The sequence below is a fragment of the Erythrolamprus reginae genome, chromosome 2 (genome assembly GCF_031021105.1).
Source record: "Erythrolamprus reginae isolate rEryReg1 chromosome 2, rEryReg1.hap1, whole genome shotgun sequence".
Taxonomy (NCBI): domain Eukaryota; kingdom Metazoa; phylum Chordata; class Lepidosauria; order Squamata; family Dipsadidae; genus Erythrolamprus; species Erythrolamprus reginae.
Genome location: NC_091951.1, coordinates 134,874,271 through 134,901,100, shown reverse-complemented (window position 1 = coordinate 134,901,100; position 26,830 = coordinate 134,874,271). Strand labels below are relative to the sequence as shown.

At 35.3% G+C, this 26,830-nt stretch overlaps 1 protein-coding gene across 1 annotated transcript in view; it reads left to right on the top strand.

Annotated features, from left to right (window-relative positions):
- The first annotated feature begins 442 nt into the window (after positions 1-442).
- LOC139158577 (gamma-aminobutyric acid receptor subunit alpha-1) overlaps positions 443-26,830 on the top strand; it is a 48,020-nt gene continuing 21,632 nt past the window's right edge. The window contains exons 1-4 of the mRNA XM_070735895.1: positions 443-512; positions 2,732-2,820; positions 6,962-7,074; positions 25,388-25,455. Coding sequence (XP_070591996.1) covers positions 2,753-2,820; positions 6,962-7,074; positions 25,388-25,455 — 249 coding nt within the window. The 5' untranslated portion in view covers positions 443-512; positions 2,732-2,752. The remainder of the gene's footprint in view (positions 513-2,731; positions 2,821-6,961; positions 7,075-25,387; positions 25,456-26,830) is intronic.

Genomic DNA, 26,830 nt, shown 5'->3' with positions numbered 1-26,830 from the left:
AGCCATCGTGATACAGAGTGTAGAAAGGATTTGAGCATGCAGCCAGAGAGAAAGGGATTAGGGCGAGAGCGCTGAAGTTAAATTGTGCTGCATATTTGGAGAAAAAAAATGGGCGGATTGGTCTCTAGATGAGAGCTTGGTACCACCTTCCTTTCTAAAATAAAATCTCTCTGGCATGAAGTCACAGCCTATTTCACATCCGGTTTACCCCGGGACGTACTACTACTGTCTTGGTAAAGTGCAAAGCTTTTTGTTGTAGAGCTGCGAGCCGAATCTCACGGAAAGGGAATCTGGGTGTTAAAAATCGAAGAGCAAAGCGACGGCGGCGGCGGCGGCGCGGCGGCGGCGGCAGAGTCCATGATGGCTAAGAGCTCGTGAATGACTGAGAAGAGCCACGGAGACTCGGTGCTCTAAACCACCCTTTTCCCTCCTCGCCGCCCTGGCTTCTTGGCGGAGCCTCTCGGGCAGACTTTCTCGCTGCATCGGCGACGCCGTGCCCAGAGGGTCTTGAGGTGAGTATCGCTCTAGCATCTTTTTTCAGGCTCCCTCCCTTCCCCTTTTCCTTTGCCAGCCCGCTCCCTTTTTCACAGGCGGAGCATTTATGGACGGAGGGGGCTCCTTACTGCTGCCTTCCTCCTTAGCAGGTACCTCGTCGGAATGCCGGACCCAGCTTTCTCCCCCTTACCTCCACCCATCCCCCGACCCCGGGTGAAAATCCGCAGAGGTGGATGGGCAATTGATCAGACTCGTGGGGGGGGGAGGTGGTTGGTTAGAAGGCGCGCTGGGGGGGGGCTAAAATGGAGGAGATGGATACCCTAGGATTAAGAGGGATTATTTCAGACGTTTCCAACTAGAGCTGGATGGATTGGGGGCAATGGACGACTTTCTCAGGGAGAGGAGAACAAAGTTGCTATGCTGGCTGCAAATCCATAAATACCACCCCTCCCCTCCCCTTTTCACCAAGTCTCCATCTCTGGCTCTGAAGCAGGCAAAAATCACTTAAGGCAGAAATGCCTCTTGAATGATGGCTCCAGGTTTGAACGGATATGCCCACAGTGGGGAAGAGGATGGATTGGGTTTTCCCTTTTTGCTCTTTTATTTCAACTATTTCAAGATTAGGGTGATAGAATGGAGTGGCAGGGAAAGGATCAGGAGCTGATTGGTTTGTTGGGTCGATTTGTTTATTTTGTGTGGTTTGTTTTCGCACTTGGTGATTTCCCACTTTCCCTTCTCATCTACAGGCAACTATAGCAATGTGCCTCCCTGCCCCCATTCCCATTAATTATTTTAAGGATGGTGGTATGGGAGAAATGTAGAGTAAGAAGAAAGCGTCTTGCCATCTGCCGGTATCTCTGAAATGACTTGCTAGAGGAGGTTCAGTGCAAAAGTTGAGGCTGAAAAGAAGTGGATCTTTTCTCATCTCTCCTATAGATGCAACACTCTTTCTTCTTCTTCTTCTTCTTCTTCTTCTTCTTCTTCTTCTTCTTCTTCTTCTTCTTCTTCTTCTTCTTCTTCGAAAAGCAGCATTGTGATCCTCATCTATTACACTCCACCTGGACACCTGTCATCATTTTGTTCACCATGCTCTACCTTTTGCTTTAGGTTTGGGACATTTTATACAAGGACTATCCTGTTAGGTTTCCTTCTCTTCTGCCCCCCCCCCTTTTTTTTGGTAATGGTGGTTATGTTGTCTGGCATTTTGCTTCTCTCTTAAACTGTAGTCAGTTTCAAGGCTGTCAGGAGGTTTGGGAGGAGGAGGGTGGAGGAGGAGGAAGGACATATCTGGTAGAAACAGTGCAACCAAAGTGGATTTCAGCAGTAAGTATGGAGCAAGGAGCAAGGAGCAAGCAGCTAAGCCTGAGCTATAAGCAGGAAAATTACAATGGACAGGCTGCATTGCAAAATTACCAGTTAAGTTTGCAAGAGGGTGGTGGGAAATATAGGGCAGATTTGCTTATAGAAAATGTCTTAACTGAAACTGGACTCAGTTATTAAGTGAAAATGTGCCATATGGAATATTTTGCAACAGGATATTCTAAAAAAGGAAGGGAGGGAGGGAGGAAAGGTTTGAAGGCAATGTGGATGTAATAATCTTCATCATTATTTCATATTCATTTCATATGCTTTGGGAAATAATGGAAGTATACTAGTCACAGAAAGCATTGAAATTCTGTATCTTATACTCCTCTTCAGCTTTTAAAATGTATGCTGTTGTTCAACTAGCTTGCTAAATTGGTATATGCTTGGATCTCTCTCCAGAAGAAAGTTCTGTCCTTTTCAGGACCTTCTAAAGCTTTCAAGGGCTTTAGCAGAAGACCTTACTTCTCTCCTTCCCCCTCCTGAGATAACCAAGTGGTGGGATCTGACTCATTAAAGCTAAAATAGGTTTGAAGTTCTGTGTTATTGTGAAATAGATGTACAAATTGTGAACTTAACAGTAATCCTCTTTTAGGGATGAATACACACACTTGAATTCCAAAGCTATTGAAAAAGAGGAAGAAAATAAAATGATTTAACCTTTGTCTATGAAATTGACTCAGGGATGACCCCACTTTGAAGAAAATGAAACACATAAGTATACCTGGAAGGGACCTTTCCCTGGAAGTCATACCGTTGTGAGATTGCTCCTTGCTTTTAAGGAAAACCATCACAAGTTCTTTTAAACCTGTTGTATTTTCCAATAATTTGTGAAAGCAAAGAATGCTTACTTCTGATTTTCTATTGTTTTCAGCTTCCATAATCTACTAGCAAAATGATGCATCTCCTTTATGACCGCTTTTGGGCCTGGATTCTTCTTATGAGCACTTTTCCTGGAAAAAGGTGGGAAAAGAGTTTTGCTTTTTTTAAAAAAATATATTGTGTTGTTTTTTTATCATTGTTTAAGATCAACTGTGGGAAAAATGTTTGAATTGTACATACTGGGGTTTTTTTGGTGGGGAAGGAGGGAGGTTGATGTTGCTTAAATGTCACCTAAGCCAAAATATGAGGAAATTAAAATAAAACTAAAGCTTGATTGTAAAACATCTTAGGTGGAACTGTGGTTGAGAAAGAGTTTAGCTAGGACTTTTGGATCAAAACTACGAATATATTAATGATTTCAATGGAGCTATATTCGCAGATAAAGTTTTCTAGCAGTTATGCTGCATATAGCATTTTACATGGGAATGTTTCTTCTCCTATGATCTTGTGCTTTCACTGAAGGAATGAAACCAGGCTGCCAAATTCTTAAGATTGGCTTTTCTTCAGAAAAGTAGACTTCAATAAAGATAGTGGGTTGAAGATTATAATGATAATTAAGATCTAGTATATTATACATAGGAATGGAACATTTCATATCAGCAGGCAGTTTGCATGATCGAGATGCAGTCTGCAAGCAGCAACTTCATTGGGAATACTGTCACTAACATTAATTGAATGAAATCCATTTCACCTGCCTGAACCTTAATGGAAAGTCCTCTTATACTGAAATCTATCTATATAGACTGCATTTCTATTGGCAATAGAACCAATGAATGAAAAAAATACATATTTTCCTTTAAATTACAAATACCAGTATTTGGTGCACTGGTAATATCGGTTGTTCAGGAGAGTAATTTAAATAAACCTTATTATACAAGTGATATACATTTGTAAAAAAGAATTTCAGTGTCAGAGACAATACAATTTAGTTTTACCACGTTTTCTAAAAGGATAGAACATAAAAGGATACAATCTTTTTATATAGCAGTTCGAGTGATGAAAGAAGAAAAAGCTGATTGCCTGATGAGAAGAGACAACAGAAAGGTTGTTTCTTTCCTCATTTTTTTCCACACCACGTGCTGGCCTGCATGTTTCACCAGAACTAAGATTTGCACCAGAAAATCAAGAAACATTTCCCTGGTTTTGAAAAATTGTATGAGGTGTTACTATTATAATGACCTGTAGATGGAGTCAGTGTACAGTGTTTTATTATACTATTTTTTTAAAACTGTGAAACACAAACATGGTAAATGACATTTTTCTTCAAGTTGCTTAAACTCTACATTAAAAAACAATCACTTTTTAGATAATACATTTACCCGATCTTGACTTCTAACCACTAACAAATTAATAGCACAAAGGGAAAAGAAAAGCAAGGATTGAATGATTACCAGTTTTGTTCAATGTATCTAGAAGACCCTTCCTTCTTTCCTTCCTTCCTTCCTTCCTTCCTTCCTTCCTTCCTTCCTTCCTTCCTTCCTTCCTTCCTTCCTTATTCAAAGCTAAGTAAAAGTGAAAAACCTGAGCAGTATTTCATATTGTATTTGGGGGTTGGGGAGTTGGATCAGGCTATTAATGTTAAGGTACTAAATACAAGCAAAACATGCAACTGCCCACATGAACACAAATATCTGAACATGAGCACTTTTTATTATAAAATAAATTGATATATGACTATATTTTTTAAAAAACTAATAGTAGCAGCTTTATTTATCTGGAACTTGATAATTATAATACATTTAAAATCCTATTTCTAAATTAATCACATCTCTAGTTTATTACTGGTATATCAGATTTATACTTGCCTTTTCAACATGTATATTTATCTGTAAAAAAAATATAAGCTGGCTCACTGAATTCAATGCTGTTGAAGGCCTTCACTGTTCATTGGAAATTCCAGTTGGTTTTATTGAAATATTCAAGCTTTAAAATGAAATGTGCGCCTTTTGGAGTGGTGTCCATGGTTAAACCTAGCTTAAAATTCAATTTGACCTCTAAGAATCGGGCTGATTTTCAACATATTTTGCTAGTATAATGGTAGCCTCAGAAATCAATCCAGCTTGTATATTACAATTTGATGCTTAGAAAAATTATTCCACCTCATGCATTGTAAAAAAGAGTGGGATTTCATTACATTTCAGTGACAGTTTGACTATACTTTATTTGAATGAATGTCTGAGTGAAAATACAAGGGGATATTTTGTCTTACCAAATGGTTGTACAGTTGATAATTATAATAATCTGATTTTAGTACTGACTTTGGAATTGTCAAAGGACCTCAAACTGATATGATGTTCTAATATGCAAGTTTTATATTAATGCCATTTTGAACCTTTAAAACTAATTTTAGAATGTCTGTAATTTTATCCTCTTTTTGTTTTGTTTTTTTAATCGGTCTCTTGGAATTTTTTTGTTTTTGCTTAGGAAAATAAAAATAAAATAAAATACAGGGAATTTGAAGCTTGATACCTTCTGCGAGTCTTAGCTATTAATGACACATTTATAATTACTTTTCTGAAGTGAAAATAACTTTCAAATGCTACCCACCCACCCACCCGCTAAAAAGGCGTAGTTGATAGATGATGCAATATGGAAGTGGGATTCCATCTTGAATGTATAAAGGCACTCATTTACTTTTAATCAAATAGTGTAAGAGAACTCATTCTAGTTCTAAATTTAAATTAAGAATAAATATAAAAGGTTCTCTACCATTAAAATAAGAAATATCCACCAGATTACTAATTTACACTTTGAAAAGAAATGTAAGGTACGGTCCTCTAGAGATGAGGTATTATTAATAAACAATCAATTAAATGTTATTGCTAATAATAGACAGACACCATTAGTCTAAAGGCATGTAAATTACTGTATTACAAAAATATTAACCAAATTTGCTTTTCTAATCTGGGATTTCACATTGTTGAAATTTATAGCATATACGCCCATGAACTGTATGCATATATATTATAAAACATTTCTATTCTTTATTATGATTACTGGTTGAACACTGCTTACAGACTTCACAGAGTGAAGTTTAATTTTTAAAGTTGCATAATTCATTGCTTAAAGGAAATGTGCCCTAGATTAATATCCATAGTTTGGAAGATATTTTTTTCGCCAAACTATGTTTGTTAATCACATCATATCAGACATGCAAGGAAGGCTGATTCAATAATAATGTATGTGACAAAATGATGAAGAAGGAAGCAGATAGGAGTTCAAGAGCTAAGTCCTGCTGAGTTTACACTGGCAGACATCATATGTTACAAATGGGATCTTCCCTGGTTAAAGGGCAGAGGAAGGACTCCAGAATTTAGCTCTGAGACAACTATGATAGTTAATTAGGAGAAAACAGTATAATTTACTACAGAAAAGAAAATACAGTACAGTCTTAATAACAAGGACAATTACAGATCAGAAGATGAGACCAAAATTTAGTTCGTGGCTATTGCAAATACCTGGAAATTATTCACCACATTTATTAAAATGGTTTGCTACTCACAAGCATGGGTATGCATATAGACATATGAAGTATATAGGTACTTACAGGAATATTAACTGGCAAACAATAGCACTATGGAAAAAGGATATAGATCCCTGGGCTATTGCTATAAAGTCTGGAAAGAATGAGGAAAATATTCATGTTATCCAAAAATTGAAATTTCAATTCACCAGGAAATAAATTTGCTTTGTTATCCTAAATCAATTCAAATATAAAAAAGTCTGAAATATTTAGATTAAAAAGGAAATGCATTGTAAAAAATATAATAAAATCATTGCATTTTTTTTCACAATAAGCATATAAAAAAGTATATTAAAAAGGTTGCATTAGATGGAGCTATCTGTGCTCCTAATATTCAGTGTATTTTTCGTGTAGGATTACGTAGGTAATAGGAAGATGTTTTGTTATACTTGCAAAGCATTTATTTATAATTCAGAAATACATAAAAGAGGGACAATGTGATTTATCATCTAGATATGACATCAGGTTTTCAAAAAATATGAATACTTGTAAAGTGAAAGGAAAAGGAATTGTATAGTACTCTCATAATCCAGGTCGGTGGAAGGACTTCCAAATCTGCTAATCAGTAGACGAATGATCAAGTAAGTCTCAGAAATATAATTGGACAAGTTTGTTTGTGGATTAATGACTTAAGTTAATAGTATAAGTATCTTTATTTTAGGCATTAATCAGCATATAACTTGGTGGCTTTATTTTCAGCTATGGACAAACTTCCTTACAAGATGAAATTAAAGACAACACAACTATATTCACCCGAATTCTGGATCGTTTACTAGATGGTTACGATAATCGTCTAAGACCAGGATTGGGAGGTATGTATTGCTGCAATTTTTGAAAAATCCATAAGACCAGTGTTTTTAAACATGCTTTTTATGCATTTTAGCCTTTTGTTTCATAGACCTATAAAATGGTAAAATTGTTAAATCACTAAATGGTGAAGATAGTTAAAGATACTGAGCTTGTTAGCTGGAAAGCCCAGTTTAAGACCTGAGTATCATATGACAGGATGCCCCAGCCCCTGCTCATTTAGCAGTTTGAAAGCATACAAATGAGAGTAGATAAATGGGTACCTTCGGTAGGAAGGTAACAGCATTCTGTGTATAGTCATACAGGTCACATGACCTTGGAAGTATCTTCAAACAACACTGGCTCCCTCAGCTAAGAAATGGAAATGAACACTGCCCCTTAGAGTCAGACACTAATGGTAAGGGAAAACATTTTACCTTTATCTTGAAAACATACCACATTTTTTATGCAAAGCTGTGTTTTCTAGAACCCCTTCAAATTCTGAATTGAAACATTCTGGTTTCATTATTCATTATTATAACCTGAATTGAAACTGGAAATGATATTTCAATTTAAAAAAAATGAAAATTGGGAGATCCATTATTTACATTGCATGACACCAAGCATTTTCCATTAAACTTGATTCGAAAAAGAAGAAGACGACTTTTTCATATTATAGTGTCTGATTGGCTCCAGACACAGCAGTATCAATTGAATTCAAATGAATTTGAGGTAAAAAGCTCAAAAAGAGATATAATAGCAATTTATTCAGTTCTGATTCTTATTAACAGTTTGTATGTGAAGTAGAATGTGCTTACTCTCAAATATGTACTTTTTAGTATTGCCAACTTTAAGTATTCTTAAAAATATGTATATTATATTATGGATGCTTGCAAAATTCTACTTGCTAATTTTAGTTGTGCGTGTACACATTCCTGGACATAAAGAGAAAGTAAAACTGAAATTCAGATCATGCATTAACAATGGCTTAGACTTGTAATTCATGACAGTTAACATCACATATGGTTCTATGCATTATTATTAACATTTAATTTACATTTTCTATTGGAATATTTAGGGGTATAAATATTTAGGGGTTTATTTTATTTTATTTTCCTGTTTTTAGCATGTTTATGGTCAAGGATGGGATGGAAGCATAAGATTTTTGGTGGGCATGGCTGGAATAGTCGAGATTTGTCACTCTGAATATAAGCCAATTATAGTGCTGTCTGCAGTTTTGATTTTTATTTTACACAGCAACCAGAAATGTGAATTTCAGCTGAAGCTAATATTTCATGATCTCATTGACTTTCAAGGGAACAGGAAATTTAAGAGTAGGAAAGCCATATATGTGAGCATGGATGAAATTGAGTATAAAGCTGCGATGTCTATCTGCTTCAGGAATTTAATTCCTGGAAAAAAATAGCTTGTATCCAAAGATCCTATAGCAGTGATGGTGAAGCTAGGACACCTGTGCCACAGGTGGTATGTGAAGCCATATCTGAGGGCACATGAGGCATTGCCCTATGTCAGCTCCAGCTGATTTTCAGTCTTCTTTTCAGCTATTTTTCACATCCCCAGACTTTCCTGAAGCCTGAGGACAGCAAACAATGGCCCAATTCAGGCGGCTTTCCTGAACCCTGGTAACAACCAAAAATAGCCCAACGGGCTACCGGAATTCCAGAGGATTCAGTGAGGCCTGTACACATGTACAAGTGGCACATGTGGGGTGTGTGGATATGAGGTGTGTGAACACGTGGGGGGAGAGCATTGCATTATTGATGTGCACACTATTGTGCATGAGCGCACCCTTTAGCACCTGAGCCAAAAAAGGTTCGCCATTACTGTCCTATAAGCATTGTCTATCCTATTTTTTTTTTTAAAGAATAATTGAAAATTGAGGAACAGTGTAGGAGATGAAGACAATCCATGGTAGTGTGAGATTTGAGGGCAAACTTTTTCCTCTTTTCCCCATAACATTTTACTAGATGATGGTCACTTACATAAACTAAAGAAACCGTCCTGTTCATAGAGGAATAGTCTGGATGCAAACTGTACCTGTTTACCCTATGACAGTCATTAAGTTTTGTACCACACGATTTGTGACAAATGTCTCTTTTTCTTTTATGTACACTGAGACATATGCACCAAGACAAACTCCTTGTGTGCCCAATCACACTTGGCCAATAAAGAATTCTATTCTATTCATTAAGGTATTGTTCATTAGTTTCTGCAACTGCTGTGCCAAAAGCAAAAAAAAAGTAATTTGTTTGTTTGTGCAGCCCTCACTTCAGAGGCGCAGTATGATCTGTCTAGATCCCGAAGCATCGGCTAAGAACAAAAATAGTAAAAAATGCTTTCAATTCACCTATGCATCCTTCATAGAAATCTAAAGATATGACCAACTGCAACATTTAATAATCACCAAAAATCATTAAAGAGTTCTGTAGTTAACTAAATATTCAGTGCCTTTTATCAGTTTCTGCAATCTATTTAGAATAAGATATTGGATCGAATTGTGTCCAGTTTAGTTAAGCAGTGTTCATCATTCATTCTACTGATGGATACTCTAGACGGTAATGAATCTCTTGAACTATGAATATAATTTTTAAAGAAAAATGTAAGATTACCAACAATTACTTCGTTGACTTAAAGTAACAATATTTCTTCTGGCCATTTTCTTCTGAAGTAACAATATTTCTATTAATTCAAAAATAAATATTTCTCAGTTCCTAATTAATAAAATGGTAGCTGCTACAGCAGTCATTGAGGAAGAGCTAATAGTATCATTTACTACAATATAGAAATAAATGAAGATGCATCTCATTTAAGAAAAGTAAAGAAATTTATATATATGTTGTGTCTCAGATTTCAGAATGGACATTTGATGCTCTATAATTAAAATGCTTCAGGGCTATTTAAGCTGCGATTTGGATAGCTCCAAATGTAGGACTAAAAGTCAAAAAGTTCAGATAGATACGGGTTCGAGACTATACCATGTGGATAACTGAATAAGCCTAAGGGCATCCTATTATAGCTGAGATGGTTTGGAATTCTTTGTACATTCTGGTTTCCATGCCTAAAATTTATTTCCTGTACATGGCTGAGACCAGAGTATTTAATTATAGTACAAATATTTGGTTCCTTATTTAAGGTTATCAGACATTAATTAGCACCCATTTCTAACCAATTGTGGCCATTTGTAGTAGTTTTGCTTACCTGGCATTTATATTTAATCTCTTTTTGCTACAGAAAGTCTGTAAAAGATAAAATATATGAGGAATCAAAGCAGAACCGCATAGACTGAAAAGAATAGGTGGCATGCAGAACATTTTCAGTCTCTTTGAATACACCATTGGTGCCTTACTGATGTTTACAAATTCATAAGAGCCTTAGAGATACATTGTAGTTGTACACATGTGATGATATGCTAAAACCGTTTGATTTAGGCAGAACATAGAAACATAGAAACATAGAAGTCTGACGGCAGAAAAAGACCTCCTGGTCCATCTAGTCTGCCCTTATACTATTTTCTGTATTTTATCTTAGGATGGATATATGTTTATCCCAGGCATGTTTAAATTCAGTTACTGTGGATTTATCTACAACGTCTGCTGGAAGTTTGTTCCAAGGATCTACTACTCTTTCAGTAAAATAATATTTTCTCATGTTGCTTTTGATCTTTCCCCCAACTAACTTCAGATTGTGTCCCCTTGTTCTTGTGTTCACTTTCCTTTTAAAAACACTTCCCTCCTGGACCTTGTTTAACCCCCTGTAGTTTTTTAAATTGTGTTTTCAAAATAATTCCTTATTTTCCTTATGATTTGGGAAAAAATGTAATAATTTCAAATGAGGATACAGTAAGTTAAGGGCACTTTCAATGTATATTTCTCTAATAATTATACCATCACTGCAGGTTACCTCTAACTAAACATGTAACAACATAAGGATAATCCACAGGAGGGGTGATATTTTCAGTTTTCCAGATGATTCTGGCCATAAGAATCATGGCATAAAGTATAAACAAACAAAATATACACCTTTTAATTGTGATTGTTGTATATGCTAGGAATAAATGCTTCATAACAAGCCCACCTCCCTGGAATAATAAAAAATAAGAGAATATCTAAATTAGATCAAGTGTAGATTAAATCTTGATAGTGAACACTGATTTATCACACATATAGTACAGAAAGCAGGGAAATTTCCCAGGCCTCAATTTAGAATTGTTCCAGGGAAAGTAGATATTTGGAAGAACTGAGATTGGATCAAGTCATAGCTGAACAGCTATGTCTATAAGCGGAAGATTTGGCCTTTCCGAATCTGGGGAAAAAAATCCAAGATTTGCCAAGTTATCTTTAGCAGCTTTCTTAAATCAGCTACTGCACTGCAACTTTTTAAAAGAAGTTTTAAGAGATAAACAATTCCATCTCTTTCGGATCGATTGAGCTGTTTAAAATGGTGACATAAACGGCATCTCCCCACAACTTTTGAAAGAGAGGCTTCACAAAGCATTTTAGCATGGGCAAAGTTGCTTCAAAAAGCTATCTCCTTTGAAAAACTCATTTCTTTAAAAGCTGTTTCTGGCTGGCTGTACCTTAGGTATGCACGTACTCTGTGTAGAGTTTTTGGCTTCATTTATTATTAGTTGTGGAAATGTTACCTTCCTGGATAGCATGAGAACATAGCATGATATGCTGACTCTGTAAGCCACTTACAGAGGACTCTAAAGCATTATGAAGCAGTATATGAGTCTAAGTGCTATGGCTATTGCTATGATCCATTTACATTGTGGAATTGTCTAATTCTGTGTGTGCATATCAGGACTGGTGATCAGTGCAGATTTGGCGTGAAACTACATGACAGAGATAGACAGTGGAATTATTTTAAACCTTAATCAAATTTAAATCCCGTTTTTCTTCATCTTAAACTGCTTCAAAATTATTATTATTATTATTATTATTTATTTTATTATTATTATTTATTGGATTTGTATGCCGCCCCTCTCCGCAGACATCTTACATTGAAGATCAATCTTGCAGCTAGAATCATGAATGAACAAATAGGTTGAAGGTCATTCTCTAGTACCAAGAAAACTGACTATTTTGTAATGACTGTAGGATTTTATTTTGGTTCTAGTTATACTAAAATATGCAGAATGCTGGAATAGATTAAAATGAAACCCTTTTATGTGTAATTTACATCTTATTAAACAAATATCCCAGATTAGAAAAATTAAATAAGTTCATAGACAATTGAAATAATATAAATTGAATGATTGTATGGCTATTACTGAACAGATACAGTGACATTTACTGAAATTCAGTGTTAATGCTTATGATTAAAATGATTATTTCTCCTAAAATTCTGTTCTTAAATTAAACACATCCAGCACCCTTCCTATTACTGGGCTTATATGTGACAAATGATTATTTCATCATTTACACATAATTATTGAAGAAAAGTCAAACTAGAATTAGGTAAAATACACAATAAAGAAACAAAGAAATAAAAGGATGGCTATTTAGACATCCAAAATTTGAAGTGCTACTTTGAGTGTTCTCAAATAAAAGTATTAGCTCAGATTAGTTAGAATCTTAACAAGTAGTTTTATTAGCAGGTTGTCAGTCTGTTAGGGCAATACCATTCTTTCCATTTTCAACAAGGCTGTAATATTGGATATCTACAAGCTGAAAAGCGCAATATTGGTTCATTGCAGCAATACGGATCTCTTTTGGAGGAATAAAATCTTGCATTTTTTATTAGGCTGTGTTTCTTTATATTTTTAATAAGGATTCTAGACTTTGAATGTTCATATCTTATACAAAGTAGTTATCATCCAAGCTTATAAATTTCAGTTTTTCAATTCTCAACTATGATTGTAATGGGTAAGGGATACTGGAAGCTATTGAGATCCATGTATTTGAAGACAGCACAGCTTGGGCTAAATTTTATTTTATTTATATGCAGGAAATCTATGATATATTAATACTTCATTTGGCTACAACTGATGGAGTTGCAACCCCCCCCCCCATCCTACTCCTGTCCTTTTAAAACCAGTGCCACTTTTTCAGTTTTTATTCTATTTTATGGTTACACCTGTAAAAACTTTGCTTTTAAAGAAAACCCTGGGAAAGGTACTAGAAAACTGTGACCTGAATTTGAAGGCTGGATGTTTTGTTCTCCGTAGACCTTTTGCTTTCTCATTTTCTGTTCCTTTGTATTCTTGTCTCATTTTATTATATTATTATATTGCTGCAATTAACCTGTGTACTGCAGGTTACAATGGTTACAAAATATTGTAAATCCTGTTACGTTAAAATAGTATGTTAATACTGATGCCCAATTCAAGGGTGTTTATGGTCTCTCAGCTGCTGCTTGGGGAACAGCTGGCAGCTGTGGTCAGGAAAGCAATTGCACAACTTCAGCTACTATACCAATTGTGTTCTTGATCAGGAGTCTCTCCTTATGCCATTGCTGCTTTTGTCGCCTGATGGTGGGTGATTGCAATATGCTACTAATTGGGCTACACTTGAAAATAATTTTCAAGCTATGGCTAATGCAGAATATGGAAAATAGATGTTTTTCAAGATCTCAGTCTAAAGCTCGGTTAAAATGATTGGCCCGAAATTACGTAGCCTATTAAGGGAGAAATAGAATCTGACCCTACAATTGCTAATCCAGGCCTTAACCATTACTCCATATGATGTTTGTCTATCATGTTCGAAGAGGACCTTGATATCTAATGGGTTGTGGGCTGTACATGATGTGTCCACAGGTGGCTGATGAGTCCTACATTGGCACAAAATATTCTGCCACATGTTGGGTAGACATGTGTGGGTACCATTCTCACAGCATTTGCAGCTCTGGCTTTGTGGAGTACTTGCTTGCTTCTGTTCTGCTATGGATTTTCTTCTTGCTTCTCTTCTGCTATGAATTTTCTTCTGGCCTCCAATGTCTGGCAGTCTTGGTGAATCAGCATGTGCCATGTTGGTCAATTTTATGCCAGGGTTTACCAAGAGGTGGTCATCTTCAAGTCAAGGGACTTGAAGGAGGCTTTCAACTTGTCTTTGTATTGCTTCCTTTGTCCCCCATGTGATCACCTTCCTTTACCATAGAGGACCTGTTTAGGGATGTGATGGTCTGGCATCCTAGCAACATGGCCTCCCCAGCATGTATGGGCTTTTATCAGCAGGGTGGGAATTGATGGCAGGCCTGCTCTGGAGAGGACTTCAGTGTCTGTCACCTTATCCTGCCTCCAGATCCTCAGAATTGTACGGAAGCAGGTCATGTGGAAGTGATTCAATTGTCTAGCATGTCACCTATAAACAGTCCAAGTCTCACTGGTATACAACAGGATAGTTTAGCACTACTGCTCTAGAGACTTTGAACTCAATAGGCTAATCCAGCCTTAACCAGTACTCCACATAAAAGCAGCCCAGGTGTTCCAGTGAATGGATGATACAAATAGCTGTGCAGTATGGCTGCTTATGTGCTTTGATGGTGACATGTTCCCCAATACTATGTTTTTATCCTTAAAAAATGTATGTACATGGCTAGGGGGAGTTCCATTTTTTACGACTTTTCCCCCTGAATTGAAATAATTGCAATTCAGAAGAAGCAGCTGTAGTTATTTAGGGTGAAATTAATTTTACCACAAGCTGTATTTAACCTTTAGATAGTTTTGTTTGGCAAGGCTAGAGATATATACTATAAATGAGATGGAAGTTTTAGGAAGAAATTATCTGACATTTATGAGTGCTCTACATTACAAAGTTGTATGTTTTAACATAAGTTATAATAGTTATAAAATTGAGCTACACAGATAAACAGATTCATGTTGTCAACTTATTAAAACCCATTGCAAGTCCAGATTTCAAATGGATTATGCTATTGTGTTGCCATTGTTATAGAGAATTTTGCCCCAACATAATCTTCATTTAGTCAACTCTTGAGATAGAGGCATTCCTCCCCAAAACTATAACATTTACAAAATTTGGAAACATTTATAAAATTTGGAACTAATTTTGCTATGGAGACAGAATATGTTTGTTTACTATAACTCCTATATTGACATCATAAATATGTCATGATGGAAATCATAATACACTTGATCATATTTATAGACTTGAAGTTACACATTAGCTTAAAGGTTTCTTGACCTCCCGTATTTGTTCACCCTATTGAAATGTGAAGATGATGCAGAAGACGTGCTGTCAGAATGTATGACCATGCCAAGGAACAGATTGAGTATGCTTAATCTGTTTAAGAGGAGAAACTTTAAAACTAAAGAAGCTTATAGTAGAAAACTGGGGGTGGGAGGGGGGAGAAAAAAGGTATTTCCAAAATGTCAAAGAGGAAAAAATCCAAGTGCCTTTCAGAACAACTTATCATGATAATCAGAGATGAATGGAGAATGGAAGCCTTGGGCAACAAGAAAGACATATAACAAATCAGTGCAGACTTTCCACATCAAGCAAGTAAGAACAAGAAAAGATAACATGATCAAGAATGTCACTAAACAGAACACTCTTAAAAAAAACCCATGAAAGTATTTTTAAGACATCCAAAAAAATCACCAAAGAATTCAGCGAAGGTAGGAATGTCCAAGTGTCATTTATTACATTTCATAGAAGAAATGTAAGAAAGGCAAGTTACAATAAAGGAAAGTATAAAAAGTAATGAAATGCTACAATGACAGAGAAATGTTAGCACAGATGAGATGTATAGAGGGACCACATCCTATAGACCACATCCTATATAACTATCAGTTGACAAGTTATAAAATAGGTAGCCACCAGATGCTGACAAAATATGGCCTCATCACCTTTCAAATCAGCTTCTGTAATTTACTATACATGAACTGCCCCTGCAAATCACCCAGAAACTTCTGCTAATGTAGACTGCAGATAATTATTAGTATCCAATATTAGGGCAGCTGTATTCTACCCTAGCAGAAGTTTCTGGGTGATTTCCAGGGAGAGTTCATATACAATGCAATAGCCAATTTGAAAGGTGATGATGTCATATTACAGTAGGAATATCCAATATAGACATATTTTAGAAAACTGCATCTATATACCATTTGTGCCCAGGGATAATTAAATGGCTATGTAGTCCTACAGAGTTTAAGACTGTTTATCTCTGGACAACTTACTGCAAGAAAAAAATGTGATATGTTGGCATAGAAACAATACTCAGAATTTTCATGCTGCACAAGGTATTGCTGAGGGGATCTTACAAGCATTCTCTGCCAGAGCCACCCTCTTGTAGAATGAGTTTCCTCCCCTGCATAAATAATGAAATGAAATCACTGCAATTCAATCATGTTTTATAATTGTTACTGCTTGAAAAAATAGTGAAAATTTGACTATTTAAGCAGTCACGGAGGGATTGAAATAGAGCAGACATATGTGTTTGGGATATATGTAGCTGTTTCTGTTGTGGTGGTGGTGGTCTTTAAATTATGTTATTGGTGTATTAATATTAAATGTATTGAACACTGCTTTTCGCAGGTCAATGTGCTAGATTCATGTTTTGATTGAAATGATATAAAAGCACGTATTAAATAAACTGCCCAGTGAAGTGTATAAAGTTGCAGGAGAAAAATCAATTTAAGTGGCTCCAGCTTCATGTCAGCAAATATGGAACAAGGCTGTGCTGAAAAGATCAGCATATACATTTATCTATATTAAAGAAGGTTGACATTTGATTAAAGAAAGGGCATATACTTTTACTATTGCTTACAATCTCACAAAGAAGGTCAATGCCATACATGAAAAGACCACGCCAGTTAAAAAAGGCAGATGGACATAGTAAAATAAAATGGGTAAGAAAGAGAACGATCTACGGTATACTATAATGCGAAAGAATACATTCATCTGAAAATGTCTTAAATTTAAATTAAAAGATCAAATAACTTTCTCTCAAGATGGAGCATCTGTAGGGTACAGTTCAAAAGTGTTTGGAAGAATTGATCTTGTTGCTTCCCTAATAACATTATCTTTTCCTCATGCTGTTACTTAATGCAAGAGCAATTAATAATTTTGAAATATTATTTTTTGTTGAGTAGGACATTTTAACATATGTTGAAGGTTTTAAGATTGATGTTAAAGCTCATCCCAATATAGAAATCCTTAATTCTTCATTCCCCTGTATTCAATTCTGGACTTAAACCTACATTTCCCATAGGTTTTTTTAATCATATAGCATCAGCTTAGCATGGAAAAAAAAGAATCAAAATGCCATTTCTTATAAATAATCTATGCCAGTGAGAGGAACCATTTTAAGTGCCTTATATCTTGATTCCAATACAACTCATCTGACTAAAAGTAGTATAGACAAGATCCAGGATGGAAAATCTCCAGTAAGTGAAGTTGTTCATAATTTGGAATTAACCAATAAGTATTTATTTATTATTTTATTTATTAATTCGATTTTTATGCCGCCCTTCTCCTTAGGCTCAGGGTGGCTTACAACCTGTTAGCAATAGCACTTTTTAACAGAGCTAGGCTATTGCCCCCACAATCCGGGTCCTCATTTTACCCACCTCGGAAGGATGGAAGGCTGAGTCAACCTTGAGCCGGTGATGAGATTTGAACCGCTGACCTTCAGATCTACAGTCAGCTTCAGTGGCCTGCAGTACAGCCCGCTACCTGCTGCGTCACCCTGGAACACAAAATCTTACCCACTCTCTTTAATAGAGTTTGGAACAATGGATGTAAACTGATCAAGGAGAGAAGCAACCTAGAACTAAGGATAAATTTCTTAACAGTGAGAACAATTAACCAGTGGAATAGTTTGCCTTCAGAAGTTGAGGGTGCTTCATCACTGGGGATTTTCTGATAGATATTGGATAGCCACTTTGATGAGCAAAGTGTTAAGCAGGGTGTTGGACTAGAACACCTTCAATGTCTCTTTCTCCACAAAATGTCACACACTGAATTTAAATTTTGAAAATAGTCTGTAGTCGTGAGCATAGGAATTCCATTGCAAATGTATAACATTTTGGAAACACATTCATTTTAAGAGGGTTAACCTTGCCTAAAGGGTAACATTTAAGGACTACTATCTATCAAGATGCAAAGAAGTTTCCTAATATATTTTGTTCACATTTAAATTAATTATCTGTGAAATAAAAAAAATACCAAGATAGTTAATGTATTCATTGCAGATAAGAAACCTATAATTGCTTTATGAATTAATGAAGGGATTTTTACCTATTGGCAACAATTCCAACTTTGCCCAATTACAGAAAATTAATATCCTGCTATTCTTCTTCACATATTTGAATGAGTTTAGGCTGAAAAAATAACTTCAAATTTGGCTCAAGGTGATCCAAGTATGCTCTGGGGTTGAGTGGTGACTTTAACCTGAATCTTACCTTTCTTTCTTTCTTTCTTTCTTTCTTTCTTTCTTTCTCTCTTTCTCTCTCTCTTTCTTTCTTTCACTTCTATGCCTTCCTTCTCAACTGACTCAGGGTGGCATGCAACATAATAAATGCAATACAATACAATGTTAGAAATCTAATTTTTTTAAAAATACTATAAAGCTAAAAATTTCTAACCTCCCCATCTATCTGACACAATCATCACATTCATCCAATTCAGTTACTCACAGCACCAGCCGCATCCAATCTCAATGCTCATGACCCCCTCACCTGCCAGCAGAGATAGGTCTTCAGAGCGTTGAGAAAGACAGGAGGGAGGGAGGGAGTATGTATATGTTATAATAACATTTAATCTTCTCTTTCAAAAAGTTGTTTGTTGCTTGATTTTTCAAAATGGCCTAATAATTAGGACACAAAGCTGGTATTCTTCATTCATGATTCCATAAAGCAGGAGAAAAAAGAACCCTGTTCTTTATTTTCTGGAGGATAACAGGCATCTATCAATGGGTTACGCAATGTATACTCCTCCTCTTTGAGCTGCGTTGTGTATGAGAAGCAGCAATTGGATACAAACATAGTGAAGTATTATTGTCTTGGACAGGCTGGTCTAGAAGATCTCAGAATTGCGAAGAAGTGGGGCAAAGCATTTGTTTATGGAAAACCCGCCCATTCTTTAGTCATCTAAGTGCACACGTTGGGGCTGATGGGCTTTTTCAAAAATAATTTGTTGCAGTGTTAAAATATTAAGAACAAAGTGTGTTGTACATTGTGGCTGAAATCAATGGAACTACAATTGGGGAATTGTAGATTGAAAAGCAACAAATATCTTTTCCAGCAGAAGTTAAAAGCAATCCCAGTTGATTTATCCCAGGGAATATAAACTCTGCATTTGGAAAGGAAAAGAAGTGAGAACAAAGAAGAACAATAAGAAAAGACTTGGTTTCACTCATTATGGGTGTGCAAGAGAAGAAATAGAAGGAACCAATGCAGATAAAACCTGTGGGCAATGTGTGCCTTAGCAAACAAATCATAAACAAAACCTTCCTGCCCTTAACCTCACTGTTATGATATTTTAGCCCAAGAGTATAAATCAGAAATTAGAAAGTTCTAATGTTCTTCTACATATTGCTTTTTTGTAATATTACAGAATATAATAAGTAAAGAAAACTTGGGAAAGCTTTGATTATTACAATAAGGTGCATTGCATTAAATTAAATTATATGTCTTCGTGGAAATTGACACATTCTGCATAAGCAAAAAGAATGAATGTTAGGAAATAGAAAATAATATAATTCCAGATATAAATGATTTGATTTTAGATATGTGGAATTTTTTGAGAAAATTATATGTTCTAGCAATCCGAAAATGTCACATTATCTTTCCCTTTGGAAAACAATTATTGGCTGAATAAAATCTTGAAAGCTGTTTCATCTTCTGAACATTTATAAATTGGGTGCACTTGGGATATATTTTACTTAGGGGGGGTGTTGTCTTCAGGAATGTTTTATTAGTCTTATTTTATTGGTTTCCCCCCTTTTTTGAGTAGTGTGTTGTTCATTTTTATTTTTTAATACTTGTTTGAAAATGAACTGCCTTATATAACTAAAGAAATATATTTTAAAAAAGAATTAAAAAAAGAAATCAGAAACTGAAAAAGAAGAGTTGGATTAAGAAAGTAAGATTTTAAGGAAAGTGATAGATTTGGAGTTGGTTAAAAGAAAGAAATCCTTTTAGAAAACAAGGTTTTCTGGAAATTCAGAAAACCATTTCACCCTCATCAAAAGAAGAGCTTAAGTCGATGATGCATATGTAGTTTCCAGGAAACAAGTATTGTTGTATCCAATGGAACTTCTATATGAAGAAATTTATGAATGATCAGGCCATGAGATGGCCAGTTCTAACTCTATAATCATTTTAATCTACATTATTGGAAGGTTACAAAAAATGATAATATTTAAAATATGGTATGGGAGCATTGACTGCTACTTAGAGCTTTTTACCAGAGCACTTCTTCAGCTGTAGAAAGGCTACAGTATTGAATCCAGCACAATAAAGAAATAGCAAAAACATTTTTTAAAAAAAATCAGTATCATGGTGGGATGGAGTGGTTCGATAAGAATTATCAATGCAAATACATGAGTGGTGGATATAGTCAGATTTCAGCTTCATTAAGAACAAGAAAAGACAGTGAGGATAAATCAGTAGCAACAGAATGGACCATCGTCACAGTGTTTTTCACTGTACCTAAGAAATTTTATTTTATCGCTTGAATAGCAACACACTAGAAGTAATGAGAACCTTGTTCCATGTTCCAATTGAAGACTAAGACTATGTAAATGGAGAATAATTTGAGACAAACAGTGGGAATCAAATGAAGCATTAGAAACTCTCTCCCTTCTGTTTCTCCACTTCAATTCAGCCTATCTGGAACACTGCCCTTAAAAAGAAAAGTACCCATTGCTAACTCAGTTTGTAGGCTAAACAGCTTGCATTGAAATAATGCAAATTCTAAATTCTGCTACTGATTGCTAGGATAAGAAAAGATTCATTTTGATTTCTGGCAGTGACATCATGCTGGTGCAAGTAACCAATGGGACTCCGTTTGGCTCATAAGATGTTTTGTGTATTCTGTGGCTTTTGGAGCAAGGTTAGCTCTTGAAGGCAGCACCAGTGAAGGGGGAAGACTTCATAGCACCAGGGGAGAAAGGTGACCTCCTGGAAGAGCGAGAAGTTCCCTCAGAATAGACATGAAAAAAATTGGCCTGTTAATGGCTGATCCAAAGGCATGACAGTCCACTTGCTAAAGAGAAGAATAGAGAGAGAAAGCAGTGAAAACAAATGGAAAACAAAGTTTCAAAGTGGAAGATCCTTTGTGTCAATGGGGGAAAAGTGAACTGAGAAAGGCAAGTGAAAAAACAAGATTCAGAAAAGATTGAAAAGCGGCGAATACGTAGTGGGAGAGGAGAAAGTAAAGTAAAGTTTTATGATTGGAGAAAAAGATGGTATGAGAAGAGACTGAGAAACTGTTTTCATGGTGAAAGAGGGAGAAGAAGAGGAGAAAAAGTAGAGATTTTGGAGAAAAGATTTGGAGAAAGATAGTAGAAGGATGTGAGAAAGAAGGATGGTGAAAGAAAGAGATTGAAAGAAGGAGATTGGCAAAATGGAAGGACAACATCTTGGGAAGGAAATTATATTCAGAGATCTTGAAGAAAATAGAAATTGAGGAAGAAATCTAAGTTCTAGATGTGATGGTTGGATTACTGAATTTAAAGATTATTATTATTATTGTTGTTGTTGTTGGAAAGACAAAGGAGGAATATTCGACAAAATAGTTTTTGATTTAAAAGAAAGATAAGTTTTTCCCCAATTGGATAGTAAGTGGGACAATTGTAAGAATTTAATGAGTACAAATAGGATAATTTTAAATAATAGATGAAATTAAGATTTTGATTGTCTAAGGTGGTCTATGATTTGAAGGTGATTATTGATTGTTGATAAAATTAAGGGATAAAATTGTTGTAAATATATATTGTGTATTATATATCATCAATTATACATATAATAGTAATAAATTATTAATATTAAATATTTAATAATATCAAATATTTAGTAATATTTAATAGCATTTAAAAACATTTAATAACATTTAATATTTGATTAGATATATAACAAAAAATAAGATATATTTAATAAATGATAGTGTGTTTTTTCAAGGTGTTTAAAATGACAAGTATGAACTCAATAATTACAAAAGGTGGTAAAAAAGCAGTAACATCAATAACCTCCCCAGCTGGGCAAAGGTCAATGTAGAGTATGTTGGGAGGAGAAAAGGCAGGTTCAAATATGAATCTGCAAGGGATAAAGTCATCACTGAACCTACTGCAAGATATGGTAATGAAAATGCAGGAAGTAATTAATTGTTGTACCTCATGATTCTTGACAAATGTATATTTTCTTTTATGTACATTGAGAACATATGCACCAAAGACAAATTCCTTGTGTGTCCAATCACACTTGATTAATAAAGAATTCTATTCTATTCCATTCTATTCTATTCCATTCCATCACATTGTATTCTATTTTATTCTAATAACAAAGTGTTTGGATGATATGCAAAGTGAGATGGATGAGATAAAAAATGATATACGTAAAATAGATGATAAAGTAGGAATGATTCAGGTGGCTATAGCAAAAAACAAGCAACGAATAAAAGAAGTTGCAGTCAGAACCAAACAGATTGAAACAAGATTAAAGGTGACAAATAATAAAGTAGTCAAAATGAACAAAAATCTGGAAGAGGCAATTTCATATTTGGAGATGGACGAGTCTATGTTCTACTTGAGGTTTCAGAATATTTCTGAAACTAAAGAAAAAAAATTACCTGAACTTACAGCAGAGATTTGGGAACAGATACTGGATAAGAATAGACATGAAATCTTAAATGAATTTGATGAGATGTACAGAATTTACACCAACTACTCCTGAAGACATAGACTTCTGTGAGAAGAGTTTTGAGAAAAATAATGAGATATGAGATCTTTGGCAGTAGAGATTGATGTATAAAGGAAAAGAAATATTGTTAAGACAGATCCTGCATAGGGTAAGGGAACAAAGAATTTATAACTTTCTATTGGTTCAACTGATAAAATATAAAACTATGATTAAATGGTGCATCCCAGAAGGGATATTGATTATGTGGAGAGAGAAGAGGTCTCAAGAATTTTATGAGCATTTTACAAAATATGGAACAAATGGTACAATTGGCTGGAACCTAAAAATAAAATTAATAGATAATGGTATGAAAATAATAAATCAAAATATGTATTAATATTTGTATTTATGTATATAGATACATGAAAATAAGGTGAAAGGGGGCTATAGGCAAGATATTAGCCATTAAGAAGAAACTATATGTAGAATTTAGGAAATATATGAATATTATAAGTTAAAGAGTAAGGGTTATAAAAATGAAGTATGTACACTGATCCTGTACGTTGCAAAAGGAATTCTATATAGTATATAGTGTTGTGCTATGTTATATTATGTTATGTTGTGTTGTGTTATTTATATGATGTTATGTTGTTTTTGTCTGTGTTGTTGTTTTTAATGTTGCTTTTAAAATTGTATAATAATAACTATTTTTAAAAAAAGAAAGAAAAGATTCATTTTTTTCTGGGATGAATATTTTTCTTGGGGAAATCAGCTTGCAATAACAGATCAGTTCTTGTTGTGACAGGCTTCAGAATTACATCACAACCTAATTAAATTTTAAGAAACCCCTTCCCTCCACTAATATCCTCATAGGGAGATTTGATTAGACTATACCAACTTTATTGGAAGGCTAATTAAGAGATTCTACCATCACAGTGCCTTGTCAGCATCATTCTTATGGCTGTTGATCCTGGGAGCAATAGTAAAACAGAAACAATATATTACAATGGTTGGCAATGGTAAATTGGCATCTTTCTTTAATGTTTAGACAGATGGATAAAATGTATATTGAAGTCTTTACTATCTCTAGTTTTCAGTTTATATACTGAATTAGTGGTTAGTAGTACAAATTATCATGACCTTACTAATCATAAGGACCATTTGAAGTTACAAGAGCAGTGAAAAAAGAGATTTATGATAGTTTTTCACACTTACGGCTATTGCAGCATCCCCATAGTTACTGGATCAAAATTTGGGTGCTTGGCAACTGGCATACATTTATAATGGTAATGTTATTCCAGGATCACATGATCACTTTTTCATCCCATTTCTGCAAAATAAAAATCAATGGAGGAATCCAGATTCATTTAATGACCATGTGATGCACTCAACAACTGCAGTGTTTAACAACTGTGGTAAAACAAGGTCATAAAATCAACTGCAACTCACTTAACCACTGCCTTACTTAGCAATGGAGATTTTGGGCTTAATTGTGATCATAGGACTACCTGTACAAAGCTTTCAGGGTTCCTTCTGGGAAGTTTTTTTGAAATAGAATTCCTTCTAAGAAATGTATACAGTGAGCAAAAGACCACATATACTTTGCAGAAGATTTTACGGATTTAAGCTAAACCGATTATATACTGTTCTTAAAAAAAAATAAAGGGAACACTCAAATAACACACCCTAGATCTGAATGAAAGAAATATTCTCGTATACAGTAATCCATCGCTACTTCACAGTTCATCTTTCGTGGATTCACTATTTCATGGGTTTTTGCAAAGGGAAAAGAACGCCGGGGCAGGGACGGGGTTTTTTTGTGTGTGTGTAGGAGGGAACTGCAGTGGCGGCCTCCTTCAGCCGGTGCAGTAGTTGAGAGAAGCTGGTCTCTCTCAGCGGTCAGCAGCGGTGTGTTGTTAACAATAGAGGGAGAATTAAAAGTCCAAATACTCATTAAATACATGAAAAAATATCTTTCCTCTACTTCGCGGAAATTCATTTTTCACGGGTGGTCTTGGAACATATCCCCCACGAAAAATGAGGGATCACTGTGCTTTGTTCTGTACAAAATTGAATGTGCACAACAGCATGTGAAATTGATTTGTCAATCAGTGTTGCCTCGTAAGTGGACAGTTTGATTTCACAGAAGTTTGGCTTACTTGGAGTTATATTGTGTTGTTTAAGTGTTCCCTTTATTTTGTTGAGCAGTGTATACTGATGTGGATGAATTATGGACATCTACAACTGAATCAAACAATTGGTCTCCCTCATTTTTTATGATGTACACATGCAGTCGCGTAGTAACAGCTCTTCAGAGGCCAGGTTTTACAAGTCTTTCATAAGTCTAGATGGACAGCCAAGAGATTGCACATGTAAAGCATCTAACACAGAGTTATCACCTCCTTTTAGTATCTTTAATAAAAACAAATGTGTTTTCTGCTGGAACAAGAGAATATGTTGCTTGAATTTAAAGAAAGTTAATGATAGGCATTCACTGTCCCAATTTCCTGCTTCATCAGAGCGTGTAACTGCAGTGAAGACTGACATCTTTGTTACCAGCTTTGGTCCTGTTTCAGATCATGATATGGTAAGTAATGCTCTATTGCCTTCCGGTATGTTAAGAATTGTTTAGTGTCCAAAAATCTTTCTACATCTCCAGCAGTTTTACAGCCTTGCAATTGACAGTTTCTGACTGCACTGAGGCATTCATCTTGAATGCAATCCACAGTTTAATTATTCAATTCATTTGAAACATTTATAGTATTTGGCTTATTCCATGGCCCAGGAGCAGCAAATGGAAGGGAAACATCTCACTGAGAATGGGCCGTTTGAAGCATAAACTGTCTTAGGGAAATAAAGATTGGAATTAATATTGTTTTCTTATGATTGTTTAGGTCGGTGATCAAAGGAGCAATAAAATAATTCTGCATCACTTCATCTCTCATTTGTCATATTTAAAAGATTGGGCTTCCACTTATATCTTTGGATTCTAAAGAATTCTCCCCTACCATGTAAACATTTTGTAATTCTGGGGTCAGGCTTGACTAGTCAGGCCTTTAAGAGCCTGGCAATAAATTGTGATGCATTAAAGCTCCAGCTTAGGACTGATTCTGAGGATTTTCATTATATATTATCTGCTGGAACAAAGCCACAAGAAAGCACATTTGAGTTCAAAGGAATTCTCCTACATTCTGGCTGGTGATGAACAAACATTATTATGTAAGATTTGTTAGTAATAAAATAAATGAAAGATTTAAGAAGCAATGTACTCAAACAATTAATAGAAATAAATAACACCATTTGTCTACCAAAATTGGTAGACCAAGCTACTGGATATAAACAGATACTCACTAGTACTGAGGATGTTACCTGGTCAGGTAATGAAACATCTGCAAACAATCAAGAACAGAGGGCAATAAGTACTCCTTAGTTCAATCCTAAACTACATATAATATATTCTCTTCTATGGCCCTATTTCCCAAAACTGTAACAGTTGTCCAATTTAAATTGTCATGTCTGTTGTAAATGTGCATTTCCTCAGTAATTAAATGCCTTATTTTTCATTGCTGAAAATTTCTGTCCACTGTGACAGCATAGCCATTACCTTATGTACATCTTTCTGGGATTTATTATGTTCCTTTAATTGCTGAGAATTTTCTTGATCCACAGCTAAAATATGATTACAGGTAGATAGTGATCCAGATCCTTTAGATCAGGGGTGTCAAACTCAAGGCCCCGGGACCCGGTCCAGCCTGTGGGGCACTTACATCTGGCCCATGATTCTACCCTGGAAAAAGAGAGGGACCAGCTTGTAGTGTTTCTGTCAATGAAAATGGAACTGGGGAGGGTTGCATGCAACCGTCTCAAGCTCCATTTTCATTGGCAAAGGGTTGCAGGAGACTGTGGCAGCTGAAAATGAAGCTTGGGAGCCTGTTTTTGCTGGCAGAGAGCTCTGACCACCA